The sequence below is a fragment of the Dendropsophus ebraccatus genome, chromosome 3, assembly GCF_027789765.1.
Source record: "Dendropsophus ebraccatus isolate aDenEbr1 chromosome 3, aDenEbr1.pat, whole genome shotgun sequence".
In the NCBI taxonomy this organism is placed as follows: Eukaryota; Metazoa; Chordata; class Amphibia; order Anura; family Hylidae; genus Dendropsophus; species Dendropsophus ebraccatus.
Genome location: NC_091456.1, coordinates 85299148 through 85324154, shown reverse-complemented (window position 1 = coordinate 85324154; position 25007 = coordinate 85299148). Strand labels below are relative to the sequence as shown.

Here is a 25007-nt window from a genome sequence, read left to right as displayed (position 1 = left end):
GGAGACTCTGCCTGGGTCTTAAAGACACACGCACACGCCGACATCTGATAGAGGCTGCGGTGACGTCCGGCCCAGGCAGAGTCTCCTGTACCTAGCTGTCTGCGCCGGAAAAGGAGAGGGAAGACGCGCGCTGCCGGGGGAGGAGCTGCCGGCCGGGAACGGGTGACAGGTGAGTTGTTTGTTTTTTTTTCCCTCCCGGCCCACCACGCAGTCTTCAGCCTGGCAGCGGCCCTGTGCTGCTGATTAGGCAGTACAGGGGCAGAGAGCCGCGGCTGTGCGGTTTATTTATAATAATGTCTTTTTTTTTTTGCAGTCCGGGCAGCCCACAGACTGGTAATCCGGCCAGCCCAGCAGGCATTTGCCCGGCTTGCCAGATTACCAGTCCAGGCCTGGTCCCATGACAGCAATGGGGAAAGAGGTGTGTTCAGCACGGACAAATCAGGACTGACAGAGACTGCAGGGAGCATGAAGGAATGAGCAGGGCAGATGTGAGCACAGTATAGCAGCACTTTCTGTCCGGGGAGAGAGGGGTTACAGCTATGGAGAGATTACCTCCACAGTCCTGTCCCCTAATGTAAGCCCCAGACTGAAGGGGATCTGCTATGATTTGGAAGGTGAGGGAGACTTCCTGGGTCAGAGTACAGTGCTGTAGACCACCCTGTGCAGACCATGCCCCTCCCCTCCCCCATTCCGCTTCCCACCCAGTACAGGGAGCTCTTAATCCAAAGCAATGCTCTTAAACCAAGTCACAATTTTGAAAAACTGTGAGCTCTTAAACCAAAACGCTCTTGATCCAAGTTACTCTTAAACCAAGGTACCACTGTACATTAAACAGATTGCAAAAACGCAATGTGAACCCAGCCTATGCAATGTGCATCCTGTTATGTTCATCTCAAAGCTAATTAAATCACAGCCCTCCACACAGTATATTCGGATAGTATCACACAGGAGTCACAACATGCAATACAGCATGTAATAGAAAACATAAAACCATAGTCATGTGGCCATGTTACTGACATGGCAGCGGCCATAATATCGTGGACTGTGATCAATGAAGTTGCTACAATGCTGTATAATATACGTAATGTCATGGACTGTGATCAATGAATTTACTACAATTAGAGATGAGCGAATCGGGTTTAGGTTCGAGTCGAACCGAACCCGAACGTTCGGTATTTGATTAGCTGCTAATGTTGGATAAAGCTCTAAGGTTGTCTGGAAAACATGGAGACAGCCAATGACTATATCCATGATTTCCACATAGCCTTAAGGGGTTGTCCAGCGTGGGGGCTATTTTTTCATATGGCCGGGGAGGAGGTGGCTGAAAGAAAAGATGCCCACTCACCTCCCCGGTTCCAGCGGCGGGTCCCGCATCGCGTCGCTCCGGTGCCCGGTTCCCGGCCGCTTCCGGGTGTCTCAGGTCCGCTCAGCTACTCAGTGAAGGAGGCAGGATCGAGTGGCTGAGCGGACCTGAGACATCAGACACCCGGAAGCGGCCGGGAACCGGGCACAGCCACCGCTAATCAAATGCCGAAAGTTCGGGTTTGGATGGACTCTAGCATGCTCGAGGTTCTCTCATCTCTAACTACAATACATCTAGGCGATGAGTATCCTGTTATGTTAATCTCAAAACAGATAAAATCACAGCCCTCCACACAGTATATGGTAATAATATCAGACAGCAGTCACAGCATGCAATACATTTACTAAAAAACGTGACCGATGGAAGGTAAGAATAAGTATAGATAGTAAACAGGATAATATAAACAGATTCCTATAGTTAACCATCATATGGACCAAAATTCATAGCATAAAAAGTGCATATATATCACAGATGTACCAAAGCATGATTACGAGATATATTACAAAAGTGCTATGAGTAAAAACCTTGATAAAGTGCCACAGATATTTCTTCGTCTAAAATACAGTATACCAATACACATAACATAAATACAAAGATAGTTATTTGGTATTTATGTTATGTGTATTGGCCACATGATTCTGCTGACTACAACAATATGGCCGCTGCCATACTGTGAAACTGTCTTCAGTTACATGGCCGCTGGCCACATCATGTGACTGTTTTCAGTCACATGATTGTTTACCAGGGTTTGTACTTCCTCATTGTTATGCCTCTTGCTCTGCACAGCTGCAGCTCCCTCTTCCGCCTGCCTCTCTTGTGTCTCATGTGTGCCATGGTTTGGTGAGTGATTATTTGTATCATAAATATGGATCACATACAGTCTTACTCCACTCCTGACAAAGCTGCAATGTGGCAGGGTAACCCCTGGGGTTCTCCCACCCCTCTGACCACCCAGGTATTGCCCCTCATGCAATCATTTAGATTATATAGTTATCATTGTGGATTTTTTGTATACATCTATCCTATATCTGACCCCAATTGTGGATGCATTTGATCCCTGTTCAGTGGGGTGTACACCCTTTATCTCAGGGTGTTGTATTCCTAATAAAGTATATACATTTTTTGCTACTTATTTTGGTGTGCACATTTCTATATACGTACTTATTTATTCTTCTCTTTTACATTGCTTGCTTAAAGCGCCACCATCAGCAGGTTCTTTGCAGAGAACCTGCTGATATGCCGCAATAGCAGAGGACCGTGGTAATACAAAGCCATTAGTTTAACCCCTCTACGTCCCTGCATTGTTTGTAAAATCACTAAATGCTGTTATGCAAATTATTAGCATAAGAGCATTTAGGCCGCCCACTCCCACTATGCATATTCATAACTGCATAGTGGGCTGTATACATTGCGGCTGCGTGGGGAAGCAGTTCCGCTTGGCCACTGCCGATCCTCCCGGAAGCCCCTCAGGGCGTAGGTATAAGATAAACTCCGGGACAGACTGGGCAGGGTGCGGTGATGCTCTCTGGCCCTGAGCAATGCCCTAAATGCCCTTATGCTAGTAATTTGCATAACGGCATTTAGTGATTTTACAAACAATGCGGGGGCGTACAGGGGTTAAACTAATGGCTATGTATTACCATGGTCCTCTGCTACTGCGGCATATCAGCAGGTTCTCTGTGAAGAAGCTGCTGATAGTGCCGCTTTAAGTGTTGCACCCAATTGCTGTATTGTTTTGTACAGTGGTGCCTGCTTTCTCTATACTGTGCATGCAGGATAAGCATGTACACACAATAAGAAATCTAGCAATGGAATCTTCTCATTGTCACATTTCTTCTACCCACAAAGAGAAATAATATCATCCGTTGGACAGAACCACAACAGAGACTATTGTCACCCCATAATCTCAGGAGTATCACACTGCAGATAGCCCTCATACACCACATAAAGATTGCCCTTCTTCCTTATAGTCCGCTCCCCATGTCTCTCTCCCAGATTAACCTCTACGCCCCCCTTCTCTCACACAGACTGTGCCCCCCCTTCTCTCTGGGCTCTCAGACTGTCCCCAGCCTCATCTATTTTCACAGCAGCAACTCCATCCTCCTCTCTTCTTTCTGCTAACAGAGCGCTCCAGAGGTAAGCCCCGCACCTTACAGTCCAGTCACCTTACCTGAAGGACCGCATGGATTCTACGTCATTAGACCTATATGTGGCGGCTCTGCTATAGAGACAACTGTGCTGTTACCGAATCAGAGCTACAGTGAGCACAAGAAGCACCTTCACTGGGCGGCGGCTAAAGAATGGACGTCTCGAGACATACAGAAAGTCACCAGAAGAAAACTACAGAGCTTGGAGTTCACTCGCTTGAGACAGGTAACCAGTAAGAAACTGACTTCCTGAAACATGTGATTGCCAAGCGGCAGCAGCCATGTTTAGTGTGGGCAGGTGTTGTCTGCCTCCGGTATTGCTCTGCTGCTCACAGTAAGAAGCTGTGAGGCTAGACCGCCTCTGAGGTTGTTGCACGCCGCAGTGATATCCACTATTACTTCAATAGGAGACATGTATAGCCAACTGATGTGTATACTATATTAAGTGATATTATTCAGTAAAAACCTAAATAGACCAGGATCCATTCTTATGTAGTGTTTTGCTACCCATTTAAATAGGTAGCAAAATTTTCAGCAAACCTGCGACTATTACCTGACCCATAAAGGCAATCTGCTTAAAATAAACTTAAAAGATTCTGCTGTCCTTGGGCAGAACATTACCAGCCTATTCTTCCTTTCCGCTCCCCACGGTGTCCTCCTGTGTCTTCTTTGGTTTCCTGCTTAATGATCCCGCCTCCACCTCCGAGACTGACTGGTCTGTCAGTGACAGCCTGCTCAGCCAATCTATGAGACGGGAAGAATGTTGAACGTTTAATTTGAGCAGAATACTCCTATAAAGGATGTTCTTCTTTACTTTTTTTTTTTTTTTTTACTAATACATTGCTTTAATAAAGTTATAACTTTGTAATATAATTTCATTAAAATGAATTTATATTTTATTCTTTATATACACTAACGTTGAGTAGAAGCAGTAAGGGGCGACACATACTCCTCTGATGCCACAATGATTTTGTTGGGAACAGCAGGCCTGGCTAAGCTCTACAGTTCCTGAACCCCTGATCAAGCACTGGTGTAAAACAAACCTATATGTATCTGCAATCCAGGTCCAGTCTCCTGAAGGCAGATTTTTAGTCTTCTGCTGGTTGAAAAAAAGGGACTAAACGCATGAAGTCTGGCCAGTATAGAGAGTCATGGCTCAATGTGTCCGTCAGTCACATGGCTGCCTTCTCTGTGAGCGCTCAGATGGCCTGGGATACACAGACTTTCTTTGCCTAGACTGTGCTTTGCTGTGTTTCTCATAGCTAAAAAAAAAATAGCTGTATATCACGTACACGTGTATCATGTACTCTTGATTTTGGTTTTGAAAGTCATAACAGGTACACTCACATGCAAGTCTCTTGCTGAAAATATGAAAAAATTTGTTTCCTTATTTATTTTTCTTTTTACAGGTCAGGTGTTAACAGAACCAATTGGATACATTGAATCCTGTTTTACTGAGAAAAATGGTACCCCCAGGCAGCCTTCCATCTGCAGCTTGTCTCGCGGCTGTTTAAGAATTAGCAAAAAAGTTTTTAATAACCCTGAGCATTCGCTTATGGGTCTGGAACAATTTTCCCATGTATGGTGAGTTACTACACAAACTATTGAAAAGAAGCTGATGTTTTAATGGCACTTCTTTATCCCATCACCTAGCAGAGCATTCTCAGTGTTTAACCCAAGCACTGCTTAAAAGAACATAACTATTTCTAAATTCCTGCTATGTTGATCTTAAAGTGACACTGTCACCCCCTTTTTGCATAATGACTTCTCTGCACAGGTGCAAAAGGTAAATTTAGCAGTTTTCATATCCTATTTGATATCATACGTCACGGTGCTTGTTCCAGTAAAAAGTGACCTTTTATCATCTGCAGATTGTGCTATCTGGGCGGGCCTTCACGGGCGCAGCGCCACTTAGCACCGCCCACAATGCCACCATTGGCCCCACCCTTATGGCATCATCGGTTTATAGGCCCTGCCCCCTCAGTGGCCATTAATATGGGCCGACCTACAGGGGGTGGGGACTAGACCATTAGGCTGGCCTGTTCCAATGGTTGTCGATGGGCAGTGCCTATGTGCCAATAGCGTCACGTGTGGGGGGGTTCAACTGTGGCGTTGTGGGTGGGGCTAAGTGGCGCTTTTTCATGGAAATATTAAGTCTGTAATCACAAAATAGAATTAGTGGCACAAATAAAAAGGTCTCATATTGGTCTGTAGGTGGAAAATATAAGAGCCTTATAAACACGAGAAGGAAAAAAAACTAAGCGCAAAAGTGAAAATTGGCTCTGTGCTGTGCTTAACCCCTAGACGACCTAGGACGTACCAGTACGTCCTGGAATTCTGTGCCCAGACGACCAAGGACGTACCGGTACGTCCTGAGCTATGAAGCACGCTCCGGAGCGGAGCGCGTTTCATAGGAGTGGGGGCTGGCTGCAGTGAGCAGCCGGCACCTCACCGTTAATGAAAGACTGCAGCAATTGCGCTGCAGCGTGCCACTAACCCCTCAAACGCTGCGGTGTTTAAGTGTAAAAAAAAAAAAAAAAAGTTAAAATCACTATTACACTACCCCAAAGCCCCTCCCCCCAATAAAAGTTGAAATCAACCCCCCCTTTCCCATTATATAAATAAAACATGTAAAAATAAATAAATAAACACATAATATACCGTAGCGTGCGTAATTGTCCGATCTATTAAAATATAACAAGCGTCATTGTGAACGGTGTAAACGAAAAGAGGGAAAAAACGGCGCGGATTAACGATTTTATGTTACATTATATATAAAAATAAAATCAATAAAAACGTCACAAATATGGTATTAATAAAAACTAGAGATCATGGTGGAAAAAATGACACCCCATACAGCCCTGTAGGTGAAAAAATAAAACCGTTTTAAGCGTCACAATAGGCCCATTTTATTAATAATTAATTGCAAAAAAAAAGGAATTCATTAAAAATATATATATAACATTAGAGAATCTGTGTAAACCTGCATATGGTTGTGTTCGGACTGACCTATAGAATAACGGTATTGTGTCGCTTTTACCATATAGTGCATTACGTAGACACAGGAACCCCCCAAAAGTTACCATATTGCATTCTTTTTTACAATTTCACTTATTTATATCTTCATAAATAATAATTTTTGGGTTCCATCATACATGTTATGGTAGAATGAAAGATGCCATTACAAAGTACAACTATTCCTGTAAAAAACAAGCACTTACATGGCTTGTAGATAGAAAACTGAAAATGCTAGAGCTCTTAAAAAGAGAGGAGGAAAAAACGAAAACACGTAAAGATCAAAATTTGCGCGGTCCACTGGGTCATTTTGGTCCTGGTCCTCAAAGGGTTAAAGGGGTAAAATTCTTTGCTATGTTACAAGCAAATTACCTGTGAGTATTTGATTATTAATTTGGTCTGTTACTGGCAAAAAAAATCTTCCTTCCAAAATATTGTTTGTTTGTATCAGTAATCAAAATACTGTTCTGTCTATTTTTCTATCAGTTATCTGTGTGTCTGGTCAAAAATATTTGTGTGTTTCCAGACTGTAATGGAGTATATATTTTTTTTATTTCTTAGGATTTTGTTTATTTTTCATAAGAATGGACATTTAAAGTGCAAGGCAAAAGTCCAGCCACCAAGGCTTAATGGAGCAAAGACTGGTGTATTCTCTACAAGAAGTCCTCATCGGCCCAATGCAATTGGCCTTACACTAGCTAAACTGGATAAAGTTGAAGGTAATGTAATGCTGTGTTTATACAAAGAGATTTATCTGACAGATTATTGAAGCCAAAGCCAGGAACAGACTATAAACAGAACAGGTCATAAAAGAAAGACTGAGATTTCTTCTCTTTTAAAATCCATTCCTGCTTTTGCTTCAAAAATCTGTCAGATAAATCTCTCTGTGGAAACGCACCCTTAGAAAGGTTGTTTAGCTTCCAAATGGTCAATTATGGGTTCACTCGTTTGTCTTATTACCCTAAGGGCCCTATTCCACGGGACGATTATCGTGCGAAAAATCGTTAAATTGTTCGAATTTAAACAATAATCGTTCTGTGTAATTGCAGGCATCGATCGAAAAATCGTTCGTATGTCGTTGATCGTTGATTTAGATCTGAACCTAAAATTATTGTTAATCGTTCGCTGTAATTCCACTTTCGTTCGCTCAAGTTCCGCTTTTTTTCACTAATTGTTCAGTGTAATAGCACATTGTCCATTGTTTTTCTGGGATCAAAAGGAATAAACGATCATAGTAACAATCGCAATAACGATCATAGTAACGATCGTAACTAACGATTATTGTTCTGTGTAATATGGTTAACGATCTCAGGTTAACCATAAACAGTCTCGTTTGCTATTGTTAATCGTTACAAATCACTCAGTGTAATGGGACCCTAACTGTCGTGCTAACAGTGCCTGTACCCAGCTGGGCAGTGCTTTCTGATTTTGTTTGGCTAAGTGGGCTTTTTCTTTGTATACAGTCATCGGCCAAGGCAGATCACTGGTACAGCCAATGTTTGTAATAGGTCATATTAAAAGGCAACGATCAGCTAATATGCACAATGTCGGCTGATTGTCATCTTGCAACATGTCGAATCTAAATGATCACGACTGCGCCAGCTGTGGTTGGCAGCAGACCGCTGCTCTCTTCAATGAGCCTTAGATTGTCTGGGAAGCGCCTGCTTCCTCCTCATCCCCCGCTTGCTGTCTTAAGACCCTATTACACCAACAGATCTGACGACAAATTACCTGCCAAAGATTTGAAGCCAAACCCAGGAATGGATTTGAAAAGAGGAGACATCCAGTCTTTCCTTTATGACTGTATATAGTCTGTTCCTGGGTTTGGCTTCAAATTTGGCAGATAATCTGTCGTCAGATCTGTTGGTGTAATAGGGCCTTTAGACTATAAGCTTCCTCCTCTAGATTGTGTTGAGTGCACGACCAAGTAAAGGCTAACACCCCCCCCACCCCCCCACCTGGGACACAGAAAAGAGACAAATTTGGTCAGCTTCCCTAGAACACCATTCACACTAGGCAGGAGCATGTTGCTATGGCTGAAATTGCAAACACACAAAAACACAGAAAAATGCAACAGGGAAAAGAGTACAGGGTCGGACAGTCTCCCAGTCAAGATATATAAAAGCTTTGGCAGTAGTTCAATAGATCGGTTGCACCTAGTACTGCAATATGCATACAGTAGGGGGAGTTAACCGGCTTCCATGTATGATGCTAGTATCAAATTAATACCTAAAGAAGGGAAAGATCTGCAGGACCCAGCCTCATACAGGCCAATCTCATTGATAAATGTAGATGTTTAAATTTTAGCAAGGGTACTATCAAACCGCTCAGTAAAAGTAATAAATACATTGGTTGGGAGAGATCAATGTGGCTTTATGCCTGGGAGGTCCACCCAGGACAATATCTGGAGAGATCACGCACATATTGAGATGGGTAGAGGGGAGGCCAACCATACCATACTGCCGTTAGATGCAATTAAAGCGATCGACAGTGTGGCGTGGTGGTACCTATGGAATGTTTTGAGTAAATTTGGGGTGGGGGAGATTTTTGTGAACTGGATTAAGTTAATATATCTAGAACCACTGGCAAGAGTGGATCTTCACAGGGTTAATTCTCAATATTTTACATTACAGAGGAGCACATCTTAGGTTGTGCCCCCCCCCCCCCTTCCCTCGCTCTTTGCCCTGGCGGTGGAACTTTTGGCTCAAAGGATTAGGAAGAACTTAACGATAACTGAGTTTGGGGCAAGGGGGTTACACTTTATGCAGATGATTTATTATTTTTAAAGGAACTGGAGGTGGCTGTTAGAGAGGTCATAAAAGAAATTGACCAGTTTGGTTCATACTCAGGGTTCAGTATGAATTGGAAAAAGTCAACTTGTCTGGCATTGAATATGCAGAAAGTGTGTGGATAGGGAGTGACAGTTGTGGAGGAAGGGAGCGCCATGAAATATTTAGAAATCTGGATATCTGCAGACCCTAAGATGTGGAACTAAATATTTCCCCATTATTGAGTAAAATAAGGCAACAAATTAATATATAGAATAAACTTCCTATTAATTAAGCAGACAAAATCGGATTAATAAAAATGCTATTACCACCTTAGGTGCTCTATGTAATAACTAATTATCCAATATGGATTGCGGAAGGTATTTTTTTTAGGAAAATGGATAGACTCTTAAATTAACTGGTGTGGAACTGGAAAAAAGAGTCAGAATTAAACTGGAAATTCTGACGCTATCTCAAGAAAAGGCAGTGTTATCTATACCAAATATTTGGGTATTTCTTAGGCCTAACTTGCAGGGCTGCTTCTGCCATGAGGCAGAATGAGCTTTCTGCCTCAGGCGGCAGATTGTTTGCTCCACTAGGGGGCAATCTTACTTTCACTCTGCAAGTGGCAAGATGTCTGGTTATCTTTCCACTTGCATCCGGTCTGCAGGCACAGCACCAGGCACCCCTGCCTCTTCAGGCACCCTCTCCCTAGCTCAGTGACGGACAGCCCAGTCACTGGGGAAGGCTGGCTGGCGTGACTGGATAGAAAAGGAAGAATTGGTCCCCTAGCTGCTGGCTGTCTGTTATGACTGGAAGCTGCCCCTGTGTGCCCTGTCCCCTCCCATACAGCCTCATCTCCTGACCTTGTGTGTGTGTGTGTGTGTTTGTGTATATATATATATATATATATATATATATATATATATATATATATATATGTGTGTGTGTGTGTACATCTGCCCTGTATGTATAGCACATTGTATGGAATGATCTTGGTAGCTGAGCCCAGTCTATACCCAGGGTTGCCAGCTGCTATCTGTGATCAGTGACTGGCATTCTGTCTTGTTTTTTTATTAGTGCCCCCACAGCGAGCCTGTACACATAATCACCTTGCTGGGGAAGCAATAGAAAAACCCTAGATGCCATAGTTATAGCCGCACACTGTAATAATACCGTAAGAATTAGTATACACTACTTACATTATTAGTGCAGTGTACTGTAAAAAGATGTAAAAAAAAATAAAAAATTTAATGAATCCACTGTATAAAAAATTTAAATCACTACTTTTTCAAAATTTAAACAGGAATATATATATATATATATATATATATATATATATATATATATAAACTATGAGTGTATGTTCACACTATGGAATACGTTTGGAAATTTCAAGCGGAGACAATATGGCAGACTCCACTTGAAGTTCCATATGTCCCATTGACTTAATGATATTCTCAAGCTCAATTCTTTGGGCGGATGGCGGATTGAGCTTGAGAATATCATTGAGTCAATGGGACAGATAGAACTTTAAGCAGAGTCCGCCCTAGGCTTAAATTTTACATTTTTGAGCATATTCCATAGTGTGAACATACGCTGAGACTATAGAAACTATATATAACTATAGAAATATCTAAACTAAACAAATACAACGTTACTTTTTTTGCATGGTGAGTGCCATAAAAAGAATATATCCATGCAATATATTCACTGTTGGTATATATGTGCTGTATATTGCTGCTAGTATATATCTATGTATGTATATATCTGTTTATGCAGGTGGCTACATAGATTTCTGAACTAATAATTGTTAATTTGGGGGGGGGGGGCGCCATTTCAATTCTCCCCTCAGGCAGCAGAAAACCTAGAATCGTCCCTGCTTGCGTGGATGGTAAAATGGTGGTATTCAGATTATCTAAAGTATGTGGTGGAAGTCCAGGAAGGGGAATAAATGATCTCTTTGAATTTATGGAGGTAAGAAAGGTGGACAATATCCCAAGGGATTCGTTGCTAGGGAGGTTACTAAGAGTCTGGAGACTGATAAGGAACATAATGGGAGTTACTGGGGCCCTAGAATGTACTGTACACCATTAATAGACAATGCCAACTTGCTGGAAATTCAGAAGATAGAGAACTTGAAATACTGGAGAAGTATGGAACTGACTAAAACTTCTCAAATTTGTGAGGATGGAAGTATTAAGAAAACTGTGAGAACTAAGTGAAATAGCAGGAAAAAGTTCATGTTGTTGAGATACAGACAGTTGAGGAAAGCACTAGAAGCCTCCAAAGGAAGTCAGTAGTTAGTAGTGAAGAGAATAATAAGGGGAACATGTCCAAGCTTTAAAGGATGATGATGGGGGCAAAATGGGACACTATGGTGTTTAAATCTTAAAGCGTAACTGTCATTTCAGGGTCATTTTTCTGAAAACATTAAATATCAACAGTAAAAGCGATTTTAAGAAACTCTGTAATAGGTTTTATGTACTAAAAGAGTTTCCTTCTGTACTGAAAAAGCAATCTCCCAGCCTCCCCCCTCACATCAAATGAAGCAGGATTTCTCTCTCCATTATGTGGCTATGGAGAGGGGAGGGGCTGTTAGGAGTGACTGAGCACGGAGGATTTCTGCACAGCACAACACCCTGCAATCTTCTCTCAGTAAGTTCATAGATAAGCACTGACCTTTCTGACACCTGAATCCTGCGGTTTAGGTGCCCAGAGAGTCTACAAACAGCTGACCTTCATGTCACCTCTTCCTGCTCCCTCATCTCCCTCGGCCCCTCCCCATTCATAGGCTTACAATGGAGAGAGCAGAACCCGTCTTCACTGGCTTCTCTGTAATGAAGACGTGTTTGCCTGATAATGCACAGATAAGAAGTCAGGGGGGGAGGCTGGGAGATTGCTTCTTGAGTGCAGAAAGAGGCTTTTTTGGCTGATGAAACCTATTACAGAGTTTCTTAAAATCGCTTATACTACTGATTTCTGCAATAAAAAAAAACATGACAGTTACTCTTTAAAAGAAATGGGAAGTCATCATAGGGAATTATGAGATGAAGTGTATAAATGGTGATGTATAGGTCTCACAGAGGGCACAAAATAACTAATAATTTTTGTCATGTATAGACTGTATTACGCAGGAAAGGATTTTGGTAAATGGGGCAATAAAGGAAGCGAACATAATAGAGAAATCGTATTTAGACCATCAGTGGTGGGGGTGTTGGAAAGAGGTTTTTGAAGTTATGTTCAAAGTGTTTGAGATGGAGATAAAAGATATGTACTTATGTGCACTACTGGGGTGGGGGTAAAAACGAAACAGGGAAATATGGTTCAGAAGATAATAAATATATACTGTTTTTGGCAGCAAGGTTGGTGATAGCAGGATATTGAAGAGCTTCTAGTACTCCTCATATTGAAGAATGGAGAAATGTGGGCAATACTAAGAGCAGAACTTTAGAAAAGGAGAAAACAGAAGGAAATGGGGAGGTATTCAGAATGCACAGATCTGTGGTGGAAGTTTTGGGGCAAAGAAAGAGTGGAGACCCAAGATGGAATGTAGTCCATTTAGGGTAGTTTTTGTTTGAGTGGGATAGGGTAGGAGGGGGGTTTGACTGAGGCAATGAAGAGATTAGAAGGTATATGGACTAAGGAATGAAGTATGGTTAAAGTAATATATGTAAACAGAAGGCAGGATTGGTGGAGCCGGCAATACACTAATATAAAGGAGAGGAAATTAATAGGTGAAATAAGTGATAGGTGGGTAGTGACTGTAGGAAGGAAAGGGAGGAAGAAAGACTGAGCGGTAAAATGCGACTGAAAAGGATGTAAGAATGATGGATGATGTTACCTGAAAAAGTTTAATAGCTGGTACGTAATAATATGATAATTTAAACACAAGACAGGGAATTCTCAGAATGTATGGACTGGGCTCATGCTTGGCTTATAGGGTTCTACCATATAAGGACCTGAGATTTGAGTGGGAAATCCAGTTAGGTGCCCTATGTGGTCTGCCATTAAGCGGAGGTTGGTAGGACCCTTCGCATGTGGACTGGGGAAAGTCGCGGTCCTCACCTGGACTGTCCATCAATGGCTCGAGGGGGGTCCGGTGTGGAGCTTGAGACTTTGACCTGGGTAAAGAAGGAAGAATATAAATGGGAGGCTAATAGTGATATAGGAAAAGGATATATAATGGAAAATGAATGAGTGAAATAGAAGAATGGATGCTGTCGACCCTGTCTTCCTTTTCTTTCTTCTTTTTCTTCTTTTCTCCCTCTAAGGGGCAGTTCAAACTGAGTAAACACGGCGTAATTCCGCCATGCTCAGTGCCCGCTGCCGCCGCTGCTCTCCGCTCGGAGAAGTAACATGTTGCTTCTTTGAGAGGAGAGACAGCGGAGGTGTGCACGGCCTCTCATTCACTTACAGCAGCACACTGAGCATGGCGAGATTCCGCGCCACAGAATTACGCCGTGTTTACTCAGTGTGAACTGGCCCTTACGATTAGCTGATGCCCCTTTTTATCTGTCAAAATACGGTAAGGAGCAGGGTGCTAGACCTTAAATGGGTATAGAGTACGGTAATATATTAACACGCTCCCACCGCTCCACAGTTAATTAATGTCGCTGCAGCCTATGCCTGATGCTGCAGTGACGTTAATTAACGATCCAGGATGACACATGCACAGGAGCTGCGCCTGTGTCATCCGCAGCGGATCTCGGCTATCAGTGATAGCCGGGGACCGACTGCAACTCTCAGCACCGGAGGTAGGGAAGAAAGGCAGGGTGTGCGGCCGTGAGCTCTGCCCCTTCCCCTCGATTCCCTGCCGCTGTCACAAAATTGTAAAAGCGGCAGGGGGCAGAGGAGAGGAGGCAGACACAGGGACATCAGCTTATGGGATCATTATGATCCCATAAGCTTATATCCTAAAACGACCTGGGCATTGAGGCATCAATGACCCCAGGTCGTGAAAGGGTTAAATGGTGATTAAGGCCGGTGAAACCAGACCTGCCCTCTGGGAACTGATGAATTGTAACGGTTGGATAACCTTGCTTAGAATATCAACTTAATATACTGAAATTATGCAACGTCAGTCAGTGAGCGTGTGTGGTGGAAGGTTAATACCTCTGATTTCGCAATGTGTTAATTTATTTGTGTGTCTTTTTGAGAAAAAAAAAGAAATTTTTAAAGAAAACTTCAACTACAGACATTTCCATTTGCTAATAAACACAACCTTATTACAGACACTTGCAGTACTGATTAGATTCAGGTATTGAATTTTTTTTTTTTCTAACTTGTTTCTATTTTCTGATTGTTGTTTTTTTCTTTTTTTTTGTACATTATTATGGCGGTGGCTATTTTGTCTGAGCTGTTTTTAACAGCATTTAGAAATATGCTTTACTGCAAGCCTCATGGACATAAGTAATAATATGTGGGAGCTATCCAACTGACCTAAATGGTAAAGGTTTCTGTGTTACATTAATATTTGATTTAAAAGTGTTATCCAGGATTAGAGAAGCATTGCTACTTTCTTTACAAAACAGCACCACTCATTCTCAGGTTGTGCGATATTATAACTCAATTCACTTGGAGCTGAGCTGCAATACTAGACCCATGTGCTCAGTAATAAGGCAATCTTGAGCCTCATTGAAGAGCCCCAGATTGCTAAGCATTAAGAATTGTCTCCTAAAAGCTGACGTAGCAAAGTGAAAATGTATTTTACCCTACCGCCCATGACAGCATCCCTGGAGAGCACCTCCCACCGCAGGACAGGAAACCTGAGGATATAAAAGTTTGACACCTCTCCACAGACCTCAGTTCAGGTTTCCTGTCCTTGCGGATGGGAGGTCTGGGGACGCTCCATCGGGAGTGGAAAAAAGAAGTTGATACCTCCGGGGCCGCAGGTCCTCCATTTGCGACAGGCAGAGTGGGGCTCCCTGCAGGCGTAAGGCTCTTCTGGTGAGCAGCCTGGAAGTCGGCGGGGGTCTCTCCGGACTCTGCCGGGGCTCCGACTGGAGGCGGTGATCCCCGGCTGGGGGATTGCGGCCTCCGGGGAACGAGGCATCCTAGCGTGCTGACTTCCGAGATTGCCCCGGCGTCTGACGTCAGCGCGCGTGCGGGGCAGTATGGGAAGTACGCCCGGCAACGTGATGACGTTACTGCCGGCGCTTCACTTCTGGCGGCGGCGCCGGGCTCACCTTTATCAATCTCTCGGTGCATCCGTCCAGTGTCTGATGTCTCCTGTATCCGGAGCACGGAGACCCCCGCCAGCCGGCCTATCCTGGACCTTGCTGGTACACCTCCTGAACCATGTCTGAACCTGCAGGAGGGGATCGAGGACGCCACGACCGCAGTGAAAGGGGCGACAAAAGAGCCTCCAGGACCTCTAGTCCGGTACCAGCGAAGACCATAGATGGGTGAGAGGTCCTCTTTTTATACGTTTTTAGTAACGGGGTGTCTATTGTGTTTATGTTTAGAGATCATCCCATAGTCCTAAGGAATCTAGGTCTTCTGAACGACACAGTCACAAGAAATGTGGAGAATGTAGAAGGGAATTAAGTGAGGATTACCATAGTTCTGTGTGCCCTACATGTGTATATCGTATGGTAGCCCAGGAAACCAGGTCTCTGACCAAACAGATGGTCAGAGATGAAATCAGAACTTCCCTCTCCCAGATACAGTCCCCTGCCCAGCAGGAAGTCCCGGGTCCCTCGGGTAGCCTAGTCCAGTCCGAGCCATCCCCTATTATGCAATGGCAGGACGTAGAAGAAGGGGAGATACAGACAGTCTCTGATGTAGAGGAAGAACCGGTCTCCAGTAAAACATGGTTCCCGGCCGAGGATACGGATCAGCTAATAAAAGCTATTCGTTCGTCTATGAACATAGAGGATCTGAAACCTCCACTGTCCGCAGAGGATGCTCTATATCAGGACTTTGCCCCCAAAAAAGGCCGAACATTCTCTCTGCATTCAAGTATTAAAACCCTAATTAAAAGAGAATGGGATACCCCAGATAGGAAATTCTTTGTGCCATGTTATTACAATAGAAAATACCCGTTTGAAGAGCAAGATTGTAAAACCTGGGAGAAAGCCCCAGCAGTTGATGCGTCCATAGCCAGGTTGGCAAAAAAGGATAGCCTGCCTTTTGAGGATCTAGGCTCCTTGCCAGATCCTATGGACCCGAAAGCAGATCACTTCAATCGGAAGACCTGGGAGGCCACAACTAGTACACTACGAAACAGTGTGGCGGCTACTTGGTCTTTAAGAGTTTGGTTGAGTAACCTAAAAACACAACTAACCAATGACCATGCCTCTGCCAGTATCCTTAATGACTTTCCAGTATTGTCCAAAGCAGCGGATTTTTTGGCTGATGCCTCTGTAGACTCTCTGAGAATGTCAGCAAAAGCAGCAGCGCTTTCAAACTCGGCCAGACGAGCCCACTGGTTGAAAACATGGAAAGGTGATATTGCAGCCACAGGAAAATTATGTGCCATCCCGTGTGACGGCGAGTCTCTTTTTGGTCCAGTCCTTGACTCCTTGCTGGAGAAGGCCTCAGACAGAAAAAAGGGATTCCCCGGTCAGCCTAAATCTCAGGAGAGCCAGGCCAAGAAACAGTATAAGAGGCCCTTCCGTCCTAGACAGGACTCAAATAAGAGGTTTAAAGCCCCGGGTAGAGGTAGAGGGTTTCTTTTTTCCGGGAGGACAAAACCAAGAATCCACAATGATGTTTGTCTGGTGGGGGGACGTCTGTCCCTTTTTGCCCCAGCCTGGGGAGAGATCTCCTCCAGTCCCTGGGTTCTAAATACTGTGTCTCGGGGTCTTCTGCTGGAATTCAGCAGTGTCCCGAGGGACAGATATCTTCCCACCAAACTTGTCTCAGACAAGGAGAAGCAAGCAGCTATGGAATTAGAGGTGCTCTCCTTGATTCACAAAAATGTAATAGTGCCAGTCCCCGAAGATCAGCGGGGGACGGGGTACTATTCTCCCCTCTTTTTAGTAAAGAAGCCAAACGGCTCCTTCAGAGTAATTATAAATCTAAGAGGTCTGAATGTTCATCTAAAATACAAAAAGTTCTGTATAGAAACACTGAAATCTGCTCTGCATCTTTTATTTCCAAACTGCCTGATGGCGTCCATAGATTTAGAGGATGCGTATTACCATGTCCATTCATCTCATCAGAAATTCCTGAGGCTAGCTGTGAATATCAAGGGACAATGGTGCCACTACCAGTACAGGGCACTGCCGTTTGGAATCTCACAGGCACCAAGGGTGTTCACAAAGATTGTGGCAGATATGGCGGCATTTATAAGGACGAAAGATATCATTCTAGTTCCCTACCTGGATGACTTCCTCCTCATCTCGGATTCAGTTCAGTCTCTCCTTCTCCATCTGGACCAAGCTTCACAAATTATAAAGTCTTTGGGTTGGAACTTCAACACAAAAAAGTCAAATTTGATCCCATCACCCAAATGCATCTTCCTAGGAGTCCTACTGGACTCTACAGTCCAAATGTCATACATGCCAGAGGTCAAAAGACAAATAATCAAAGAGAAAGTTCAGAAGCTTTTCTTAACCTTCAGACCATTCTTGCGAGAGGCAATGTCTGTCTTAGGTCTTTTGACCTCAACAATCCCAGCAGTAAGATGGGCTCAATTCAGAATAAGACCCTTACAACAGAACATCCTGTTCAATTGGAACAGAGCACAGGAGACACTAGACCTACCTTTCCCCCTTTCATCTGAAGCAAGGCTGTCACTTCGGTGGTGGTTAGATCCAATCAACCTATCAGTGGGCATTCATTGGTCACCACATCCATTACTGAGAATCACAACGGATGCAAGTCCTTGGGGTTGGGGGGCTCATATGGGCTCCCAGATGAGACAAGGTCAGTGGCCCCTTCAAGTCAGGCACTCATCCTCAAATTACAAGGAACTGTTGGCTATCCAGATGGCCCTACAAGCCTTCAAAACTCAGATCCGCCACAATCACATACTGATCTACACAGACAACACAACAGCAGTTGCATACGTAAACCGGCAGGGGGGCACAAGATTACAGACTCTTTTGAATCTGTCATCTCAAATTTTTTTCTTCGCAGAGGAGAATTTAATGTCGCTATCAACAGTGCATCTAAAAGGAAAGCAAAACAGGGTAGCGGACTTCCTAAGCAGAGTAAACAACGAGATCTTCCTCCTCATAACAAAAAAGTTCGGCAATCCGTCTATAGACCTCTTTGCCACGAGACAGAACCGAAAGCTACACAAGTTCTGCTCCCTAAATCCTCTGGAACATCCGACAGCAGTAGACGCATTCTCCCTACATTGGGGGAAGGAAAAAGGGTATGCATTTCCCCCCTTCAAACTAATTCCAAGAGTCATCAAAAAAATCAGAGAGGACAAAGCGACCATTTTGCTAGTAGCTCCGTTCTGGCCAAGAAGGCCGTGGTTCACCTGCCTAAGAAAAATGTCAACAAGTCAGCCATGGGTTCTTCCAGAAATAAAAGATCTCCTGTTGCAGAGCCCAGTAGTGCACCCAGAATCCCGGAGTCTCCACTTGACTGCTTGGATGCTGAGCGGGGCATCCTAAGAAGAAGAGGCTTCTCGGATGGTGTGATAAATACCCGACTTGCTAGTAGGAACGACGTCACCTCAAACATTTACTTTCGTGTCTGGGGGGCCTTCCTTAGTTTCTCGAAGGGTAGCCAGGATCCATTAGATCAGCCTAACATCCCCTTAGTTCTTAGTTTCCTCCAAGCGGGACTGGACATGAACTTGAGTACAAGTACCTTGAAGGTCCAAATCTCTGCATTAAGCTCATTTCTAAACTATAAGTTGGCCGACAACTCTCTTGTGAAAAGATTTATTACTGCCGCCTCCCGTCTAAATCCTCCGAAAAGAGTTACAGTACCTCAGTGGGACTTAAACTTAGTTCTGGATGCTCTAACAGCACCCCCCTTTGAACTATTGCAGGATCTGTCGATAAAAATGTTAACCATCAAGATGTCCTTTCTCCTCGCCATAACTACAGCAAGAAGGGTAGGCGAACTACAGGCGTTATCTGCTCATCCTCCTTACACTCAGATCTTTGAAGAGTGGTCATGAAGACTCCTCCATTCTTCACTGCCCACTCTACCAGGTCAACAGCAACATCTTGGGCAGAGAGAGGAGACGCTTCATTAGACCAAATTTGCAAAGCTGCCACCTGGAGTTCTGTTCATACATTTTTCAAACACTATCGTGTTCAGCTTAGGCCAGTTTCTGACCTAGCTTTTGGCCGAAAAGTCCTTTCGGCCGTAGTCCCCCCCCCCCTAGTTAGTTTCTATTACAAATCTCCAGGGGTGCTGTTATGGGCGGTAGGGTAAAGACATGATTACTTACGGGTAATCTTGTTTTCAGTAGCCCATAACAGCACCCCTCAAATATACCCTGCCTGTAAAAATGTACCTAGAGGTGGATAAAAAAATTTCTGTTATGTTTTGTGTTATATGTTTTATCTCCGCTGGAGTACTTGTAAACGAACTGAGGTCTGTGGAGAGGTGTCAAACTTTTATATCCTCAGGTTTCCTGTCCTGCAGTGGGAGGTGCTCTCCAGGGGTGCTGTCATGGGCTACCGAAAACAAGATTACCCGTAAGTAATCGTGTCTTTTGATGACACATTTCCTTTAACAAATATACCTCTACAGCTGCTGCCTGGATCCTTGCACTGAGCAATCTGGTGGCAACTATACATCTGTCTACCAATATGTAAGGGGGTGTAAGCTAAGTATGTGTGGAGCTTCTAACCGTGAATCTGTGGGTACCTTTGCTGAGATATCATGCTTTAATATGAAAATTAGCCTTCAAATCCCACAGGGCGTTTCCCTGGGCTGCAGAAACCTATCCCATCCATTTCTTAGCAACACCCCTCTGTCTACTTGTAAACTTCACTACTTTGACAGTCACTTTCGTGAGAGGTGGAGGTAACAATACAACCTAGTGGGAGTCAGTCAACTTGATTGAGGAGGTTGCAAGCAGGCAGAGTGGCATTGCTAACAAATAGAAGGGATGAACTTTGCTTTTGCCCCATGACCTTTTAATGGGGTTGGCCACTTTATAGTAAAATAATTCAGTATACAGTATTAGTAAGTGTACTCACTGTATATACTGACAGCAGCTCCCTGTGTACCTCATAGAGCTTAAATCAGACTCCCCTCCTCCAGGCTGGGCTGCCCTGCTCTGTGGTGAGTCCGTCCATAAGATAGATGACATGGAGGAGCATGTGACCATGCCCCGCCCCCAGTGTCCTCCATAGACATACACAAGCTTAGTGGTGGACAACAGGGGTGGGACATGGTCACATGCTCCTCCATGCTCAGACGTTTTATAGACAGAATGACCATGCAGCATACAGACCAGGAGACACAGCCTGGAGGAGGGAGCTTGATATCAAAGGCACACAGGGAGCTGCTGTCAGTGCAATGAGTACAGTTACTAATACTGTACACTGAGCAATTTTACTATATAGTGGCCAACCCCTTTAAGGCTACTTATTAAAACAAAGGCATACACAGATTCAGGGTCAGAAGCCCTATACAGCCATGGCCTTAGTTTGTGCACCAAAGGCCTTGTGACAGATCCGCTTTAAACAAGTGTTTGGTGAAGAAATAAGCTATGACATCTGCTATTCAATTTTAATGAAGAATACAAGGTTAGATGTGGGGATTGGGTATAGTAGTCAAAATTGGTTGTATGGGTAAAGGAAGGATAAGCATTGTATGAGGATTATTATTATTTTACATAGCTTTTTAAGTAAATCTACATTCTCTTCCTCAGGTGACACTGTGCATTTGTCTGGAATTGATATGATACATGGTACACCAGTTATTGACATAAAGCCTTACATTGCTGAGTATGATTCACCAAGACCTACAGTGTTTCCCAAAGAGTATGTACAAGAAATGACTTTGCAGGATGAAGGTGGAGATGGTTCCAATGCTACGTTAGAAGAAATGACTTTGCAGGATGAAGGTGAAGATGATGCCAATGCTGTGTTAAAGACACATAATTCTGAACAAGACAAAGAAAGATCTGTCCAGGGTGATGGTAGACTTTTCTTAGAGCCGGATGAGAAATCTTCATATAAATGTGACATATCTGGCATGTTAGACAACATGAAACAAGAAGTAGCCTTGGGGACTGCTGATGAATCTCTTGTTGAAGATGCTGATTCTTTGCAGATGTCTTCTTCCAAACAACTTGTAAAGAATATCGAGACACTAAAACAGTCTGAAGACTTACCATGTGATCAGCCTGCAAACTTAAGTGATGTCAAAGAGGAGAGGAGTATCAGTAACAGTTCTGTCCCAGAATGGGTAATAGACTCACCCGTGCCCAATTTAACAGTCAGATTTACACCTCATTCAGAAAGGGAACTGCAACAGTTCAAATCACCATATGAATCAGGTATGACTTAAACATTCTGTGCTCTGTTATTCTGTACTATTCTTAGGAAGGCTGGGCTCACACTGCGCTTCGGCAGTCTGATTAACAGACTCCTTTTTAAATGGTTACTGTTAACCTACACGAAAGCATGGTCAACCGTTTTTGTGTATGCTAAAGAACCCCCCCCCCCCATAAAACTGATCCATCAAACGGACTGCAAAAATACTGTGTGAACCCTGCCCAGTGTTTGTGCTGCACAATGCCATATAATGCAGATTGAGATACAGTGTGCAGGCATCCAATGTTAGTATAGGCTCACTGCTGGAAACTGCCATTGTAATGAGTGGACTTTTGTATTCTAGGAGTTAGTTTTTCTGTTACAAAGCTTCTAATCCTCTGCTTTCCTTTACACATAGAAGACGATCTTTAACCCTTCTTAATCCTTGAATTTGCATCTGTTTTCTTCTTCTTTAACTTACAAAACACAGCAGTCACTGAGTTCAGGGAGATCAGTGAAAAAAATCCAACAAAGTACTCACTCAAGAGTCTCTATTGATACATTGCCCCCTATAAATGTAAATACGCCCAAAAGGTGTCTATGGCGGCGGGGGGGGTGTTAGGGGAAGTTGGGGAGCGGCGAAAAAAAGTTTTGCACATGGCGCCATCTATCCTAAGGCGAGCTCTGCATTACTGCTACTAATGGTATGGTGTTTGCAAGTATGAAACAACATTCAGGCGATGTAAACACTGAGAAGGCTACAGTGCTTGTACAAACCTAGTGGCCTTTTCAAACAGCTGACTGGCAGTGGTTGTCCTGCTAAAACAATTTATACCCTGTTGTTAGGACAGGGGATAATTGATCACAGGGGGTCCATCTGACTCTCCCCACAGTGCCTGCGCTTGACCTCTACTTTATTTATTCTTTATGGGAGCCATTAGAGATCCCAGAGGTCCCAGTGGTTGGACCCCCTACAATCAGTTATTTATTCCCTATCTAGAGTAGAGGACACTCCTGATGCTCCTTCAAGCAGCTTATTGATGAAAAATTTCTTTCACTAAGGCTAGGTTCACATCACGATTTTGCAATTTCTCTCACTTTATTTGTTTTGAAAAATGTACAGAAAAACGTGGTCAACCACGTTTTTGTGTACGTTACAAAATGTAAAAAAAAAAAAGATCCATTTTGATTCCTTAGTTAAAGGGAATCTGTCAGCGCCTGGACTGAAACTGAGGTACTGACAGTGTAGTAGAGGTGTGTGCGTCCTTTTGTGTATGATACCTTTCTTGAAGCAATCTATTCAGTAGATTTGCCACCTTCTTGTCCCACACCTATGAACCAAGTGTCAAAGAGTAGCAGTGGCTTGGCTTTGTGCAGCACTTCGGCACGTCTCACCACTATTCCCTCCTCCCTAACTCTGCTGCATATTTACCTGTGTCTGGCATCCCGCTTCACCCTGGTGTCACTCTTTTCCGTGGATGCGCCGGTGCAGTCAAGGGCTGTGCGTGCCGACTTGCCAGTTCGTGTGTGCGCCACCAATCTCTGTCGCGTCCCCCTGATAACCGCGGTCATGTGCACCCCAACTGAGGGCATTGGCTTCAGCGTCTCAGCACACTTGTGCAATTACGGTTATTAGGAGTGCGTGACCAAGAGCTCGGTGGCACAGTCGTGACCTGCTAAATCTGCGCGCACGCCCCTTGCCAGAAGGTCTAAACACTACTCCCCTTTGACACTTGGTCTGTGGGTGTGGGACAGGAATGTGGCAAATCTACTGAAGGGATCGCTTCAAGAAGGGTCACTGGTCTTTGTGTTTTGAGTTTTTCGGATGTGAATAAAGCTGTTACATTAGTGTTTGTTGTTTTTCAGTAGGAGAACCATCATTCCGCTTCTTTAAGTCTTTTGGGGAGGCAAAATGTGCAATAACCAACGTTCTGTCTGCTGACCCTCGATCAGTCTACAGAAGAAACCAGTGTCTGGATCGTCTCTTTTACTTTAGTCTTGACACTATTCACGTCACCTGCTGGTTTGGAGAAGGATTTGCAGAAGTACTTAAAATTCAACCTGTTGCAAAGCAGTCTAAAGGTGGCCATGCAGATTGGACTTAGGTGAGCTGAATGTAACAATTTTTTGCTGGGAGCAACCATCCTCGTAATATGTGAGATATTGTGCCTAGTTAATTTGGCATATGTCAGATAAAAAAATAAAAAGTATCACGCATGTTGTATTTTGAAATCCCAGATCCTTAATTTTCAAGGGGACCCAACAGAAGTACCTTGGTGCTGCTTCTTTCCATTAAAATCACTTGTGTACCTGGTCTTACCAAGCTTGCACGTGTATGGCGAGATTGTTGGAATAACTGCGCTTTATGTAAGACCTGTTTATAAATTAATGAGAGAAATGAAAGTTCATTGTGGTTTTGAAAACCATGGAGCCCCTCCCCTCTTAAATTTGTATTAAAGGAAAACTACTCTTTGGGGTTGCTTTTACTGGTAGTTTTGACTTTCAGGCTGTTTTTAAGTTTTTGTGGGATGGCCGTTATTTGCTATTAAATGATGGCCGTTTAACAAAAAAATCATTTTGACGATGTTTGAATATATTCTACATGTTATGAAAACCCTATTACTTAAAGGAGAAGTCCGGTGAAAATTTTTATTAAAGTATTGTATTGCTCCCAAAAAGTTATACAAATCACCAATATACACTTATGGGAAATGCACATAAAGTGCTTTTTTGGTGATTTGTATAACTTTTGGGGAGCAATACAATACTTTAAGAAAAGTTTTCGCCGGACTTGTCCTTTAAGGTGGTGCAGGTATGCCATTTCAGCTTCGTAAGCTGTTTATGAAAATTTTGCCCAGATTATAGGACCTGTTAAAAAGCACATAGATACTTATGTATTTTTATGTCGGATTTGCTTAGCTTTATGGTTTAACTCTTTTCATGAGTCTGATTACTTTTTATGTAAAATCCAAGAAACAAAGCCAATGCCAACAACAACTGACTCAAACTATATTTTTATTAAGAGTATTAAGTTATTTGTACATTATGTTTGAAATAAAATATTTTATATGACCATACCCTTTTCTATAGTTTTCTTTAGATAAAATTATATTCTTACAATGATGGTTACAGCAAAATTAGTGTGTACATTTAAGTCAAAACTGAAGGATTTTAGGGGATCCTATACTCCAGGACCATACAAAACGTTATAAGGAGGTCACATGCCAACTAGAAAATCTACCCTGCTAACTTTAGGGTTACTTATAAAGAGACAACACTGTCATCATCACTGACAACATAGTCATTG

The 25007-nt window shown here is 43.3% G+C and overlaps 1 protein-coding gene across 2 annotated transcripts; it reads left to right on the top strand.

Moving 5' to 3' along the window:
* The first annotated feature begins 2126 nt into the window (after positions 1-2126).
* On the top strand, positions 2127-24769 carry TRMO (tRNA methyltransferase O). 2 transcript variants are annotated; one of them, XM_069964332.1, is made up of 6 exons: positions 2127-2203; positions 3488-3736; positions 4920-5094; positions 7087-7244; positions 21094-21723; positions 23570-24769. In XM_069964332.1, exons 2-6 carry the CDS (start codon positions 3664-3666, stop codon positions 23803-23805), a joined length of 1272 nt encoding a protein of 423 aa, XP_069820433.1. In that variant the 5' UTR covers positions 2127-2203; positions 3488-3663; the 3' UTR covers positions 23806-24769. The 2 variants fall into 2 exon arrangements, with proteins under 2 accessions (XP_069820433.1, XP_069820432.1); XM_069964331.1 differs by having other exon boundaries at positions 23567-24769.
* Positions 24770-25007: the final 238 nt, after the last annotated feature.

Bases quoted from the DNA above. Each gene is read 5' to 3' on its own strand.
- TRMO (XM_069964331.1), top strand. From the start codon at position 3,664: ATGGACGTCTCGAGACATACAGAAAGTCACCAGAAGAAAACTACAGAG. The intron at 3,737-4,919 runs GTAACCAGTAAG...TTCTTTTTACAG, and splicing joins AGTTCACTCGCTTGAGACAG to GTCAGGTGTTAACAGAACCA. The intron at 5,095-7,086 runs GTGAGTTACTAC...TTTATTTCTTAG, and splicing joins GAACAATTTTCCCATGTATG to GATTTTGTTTATTTTTCATA.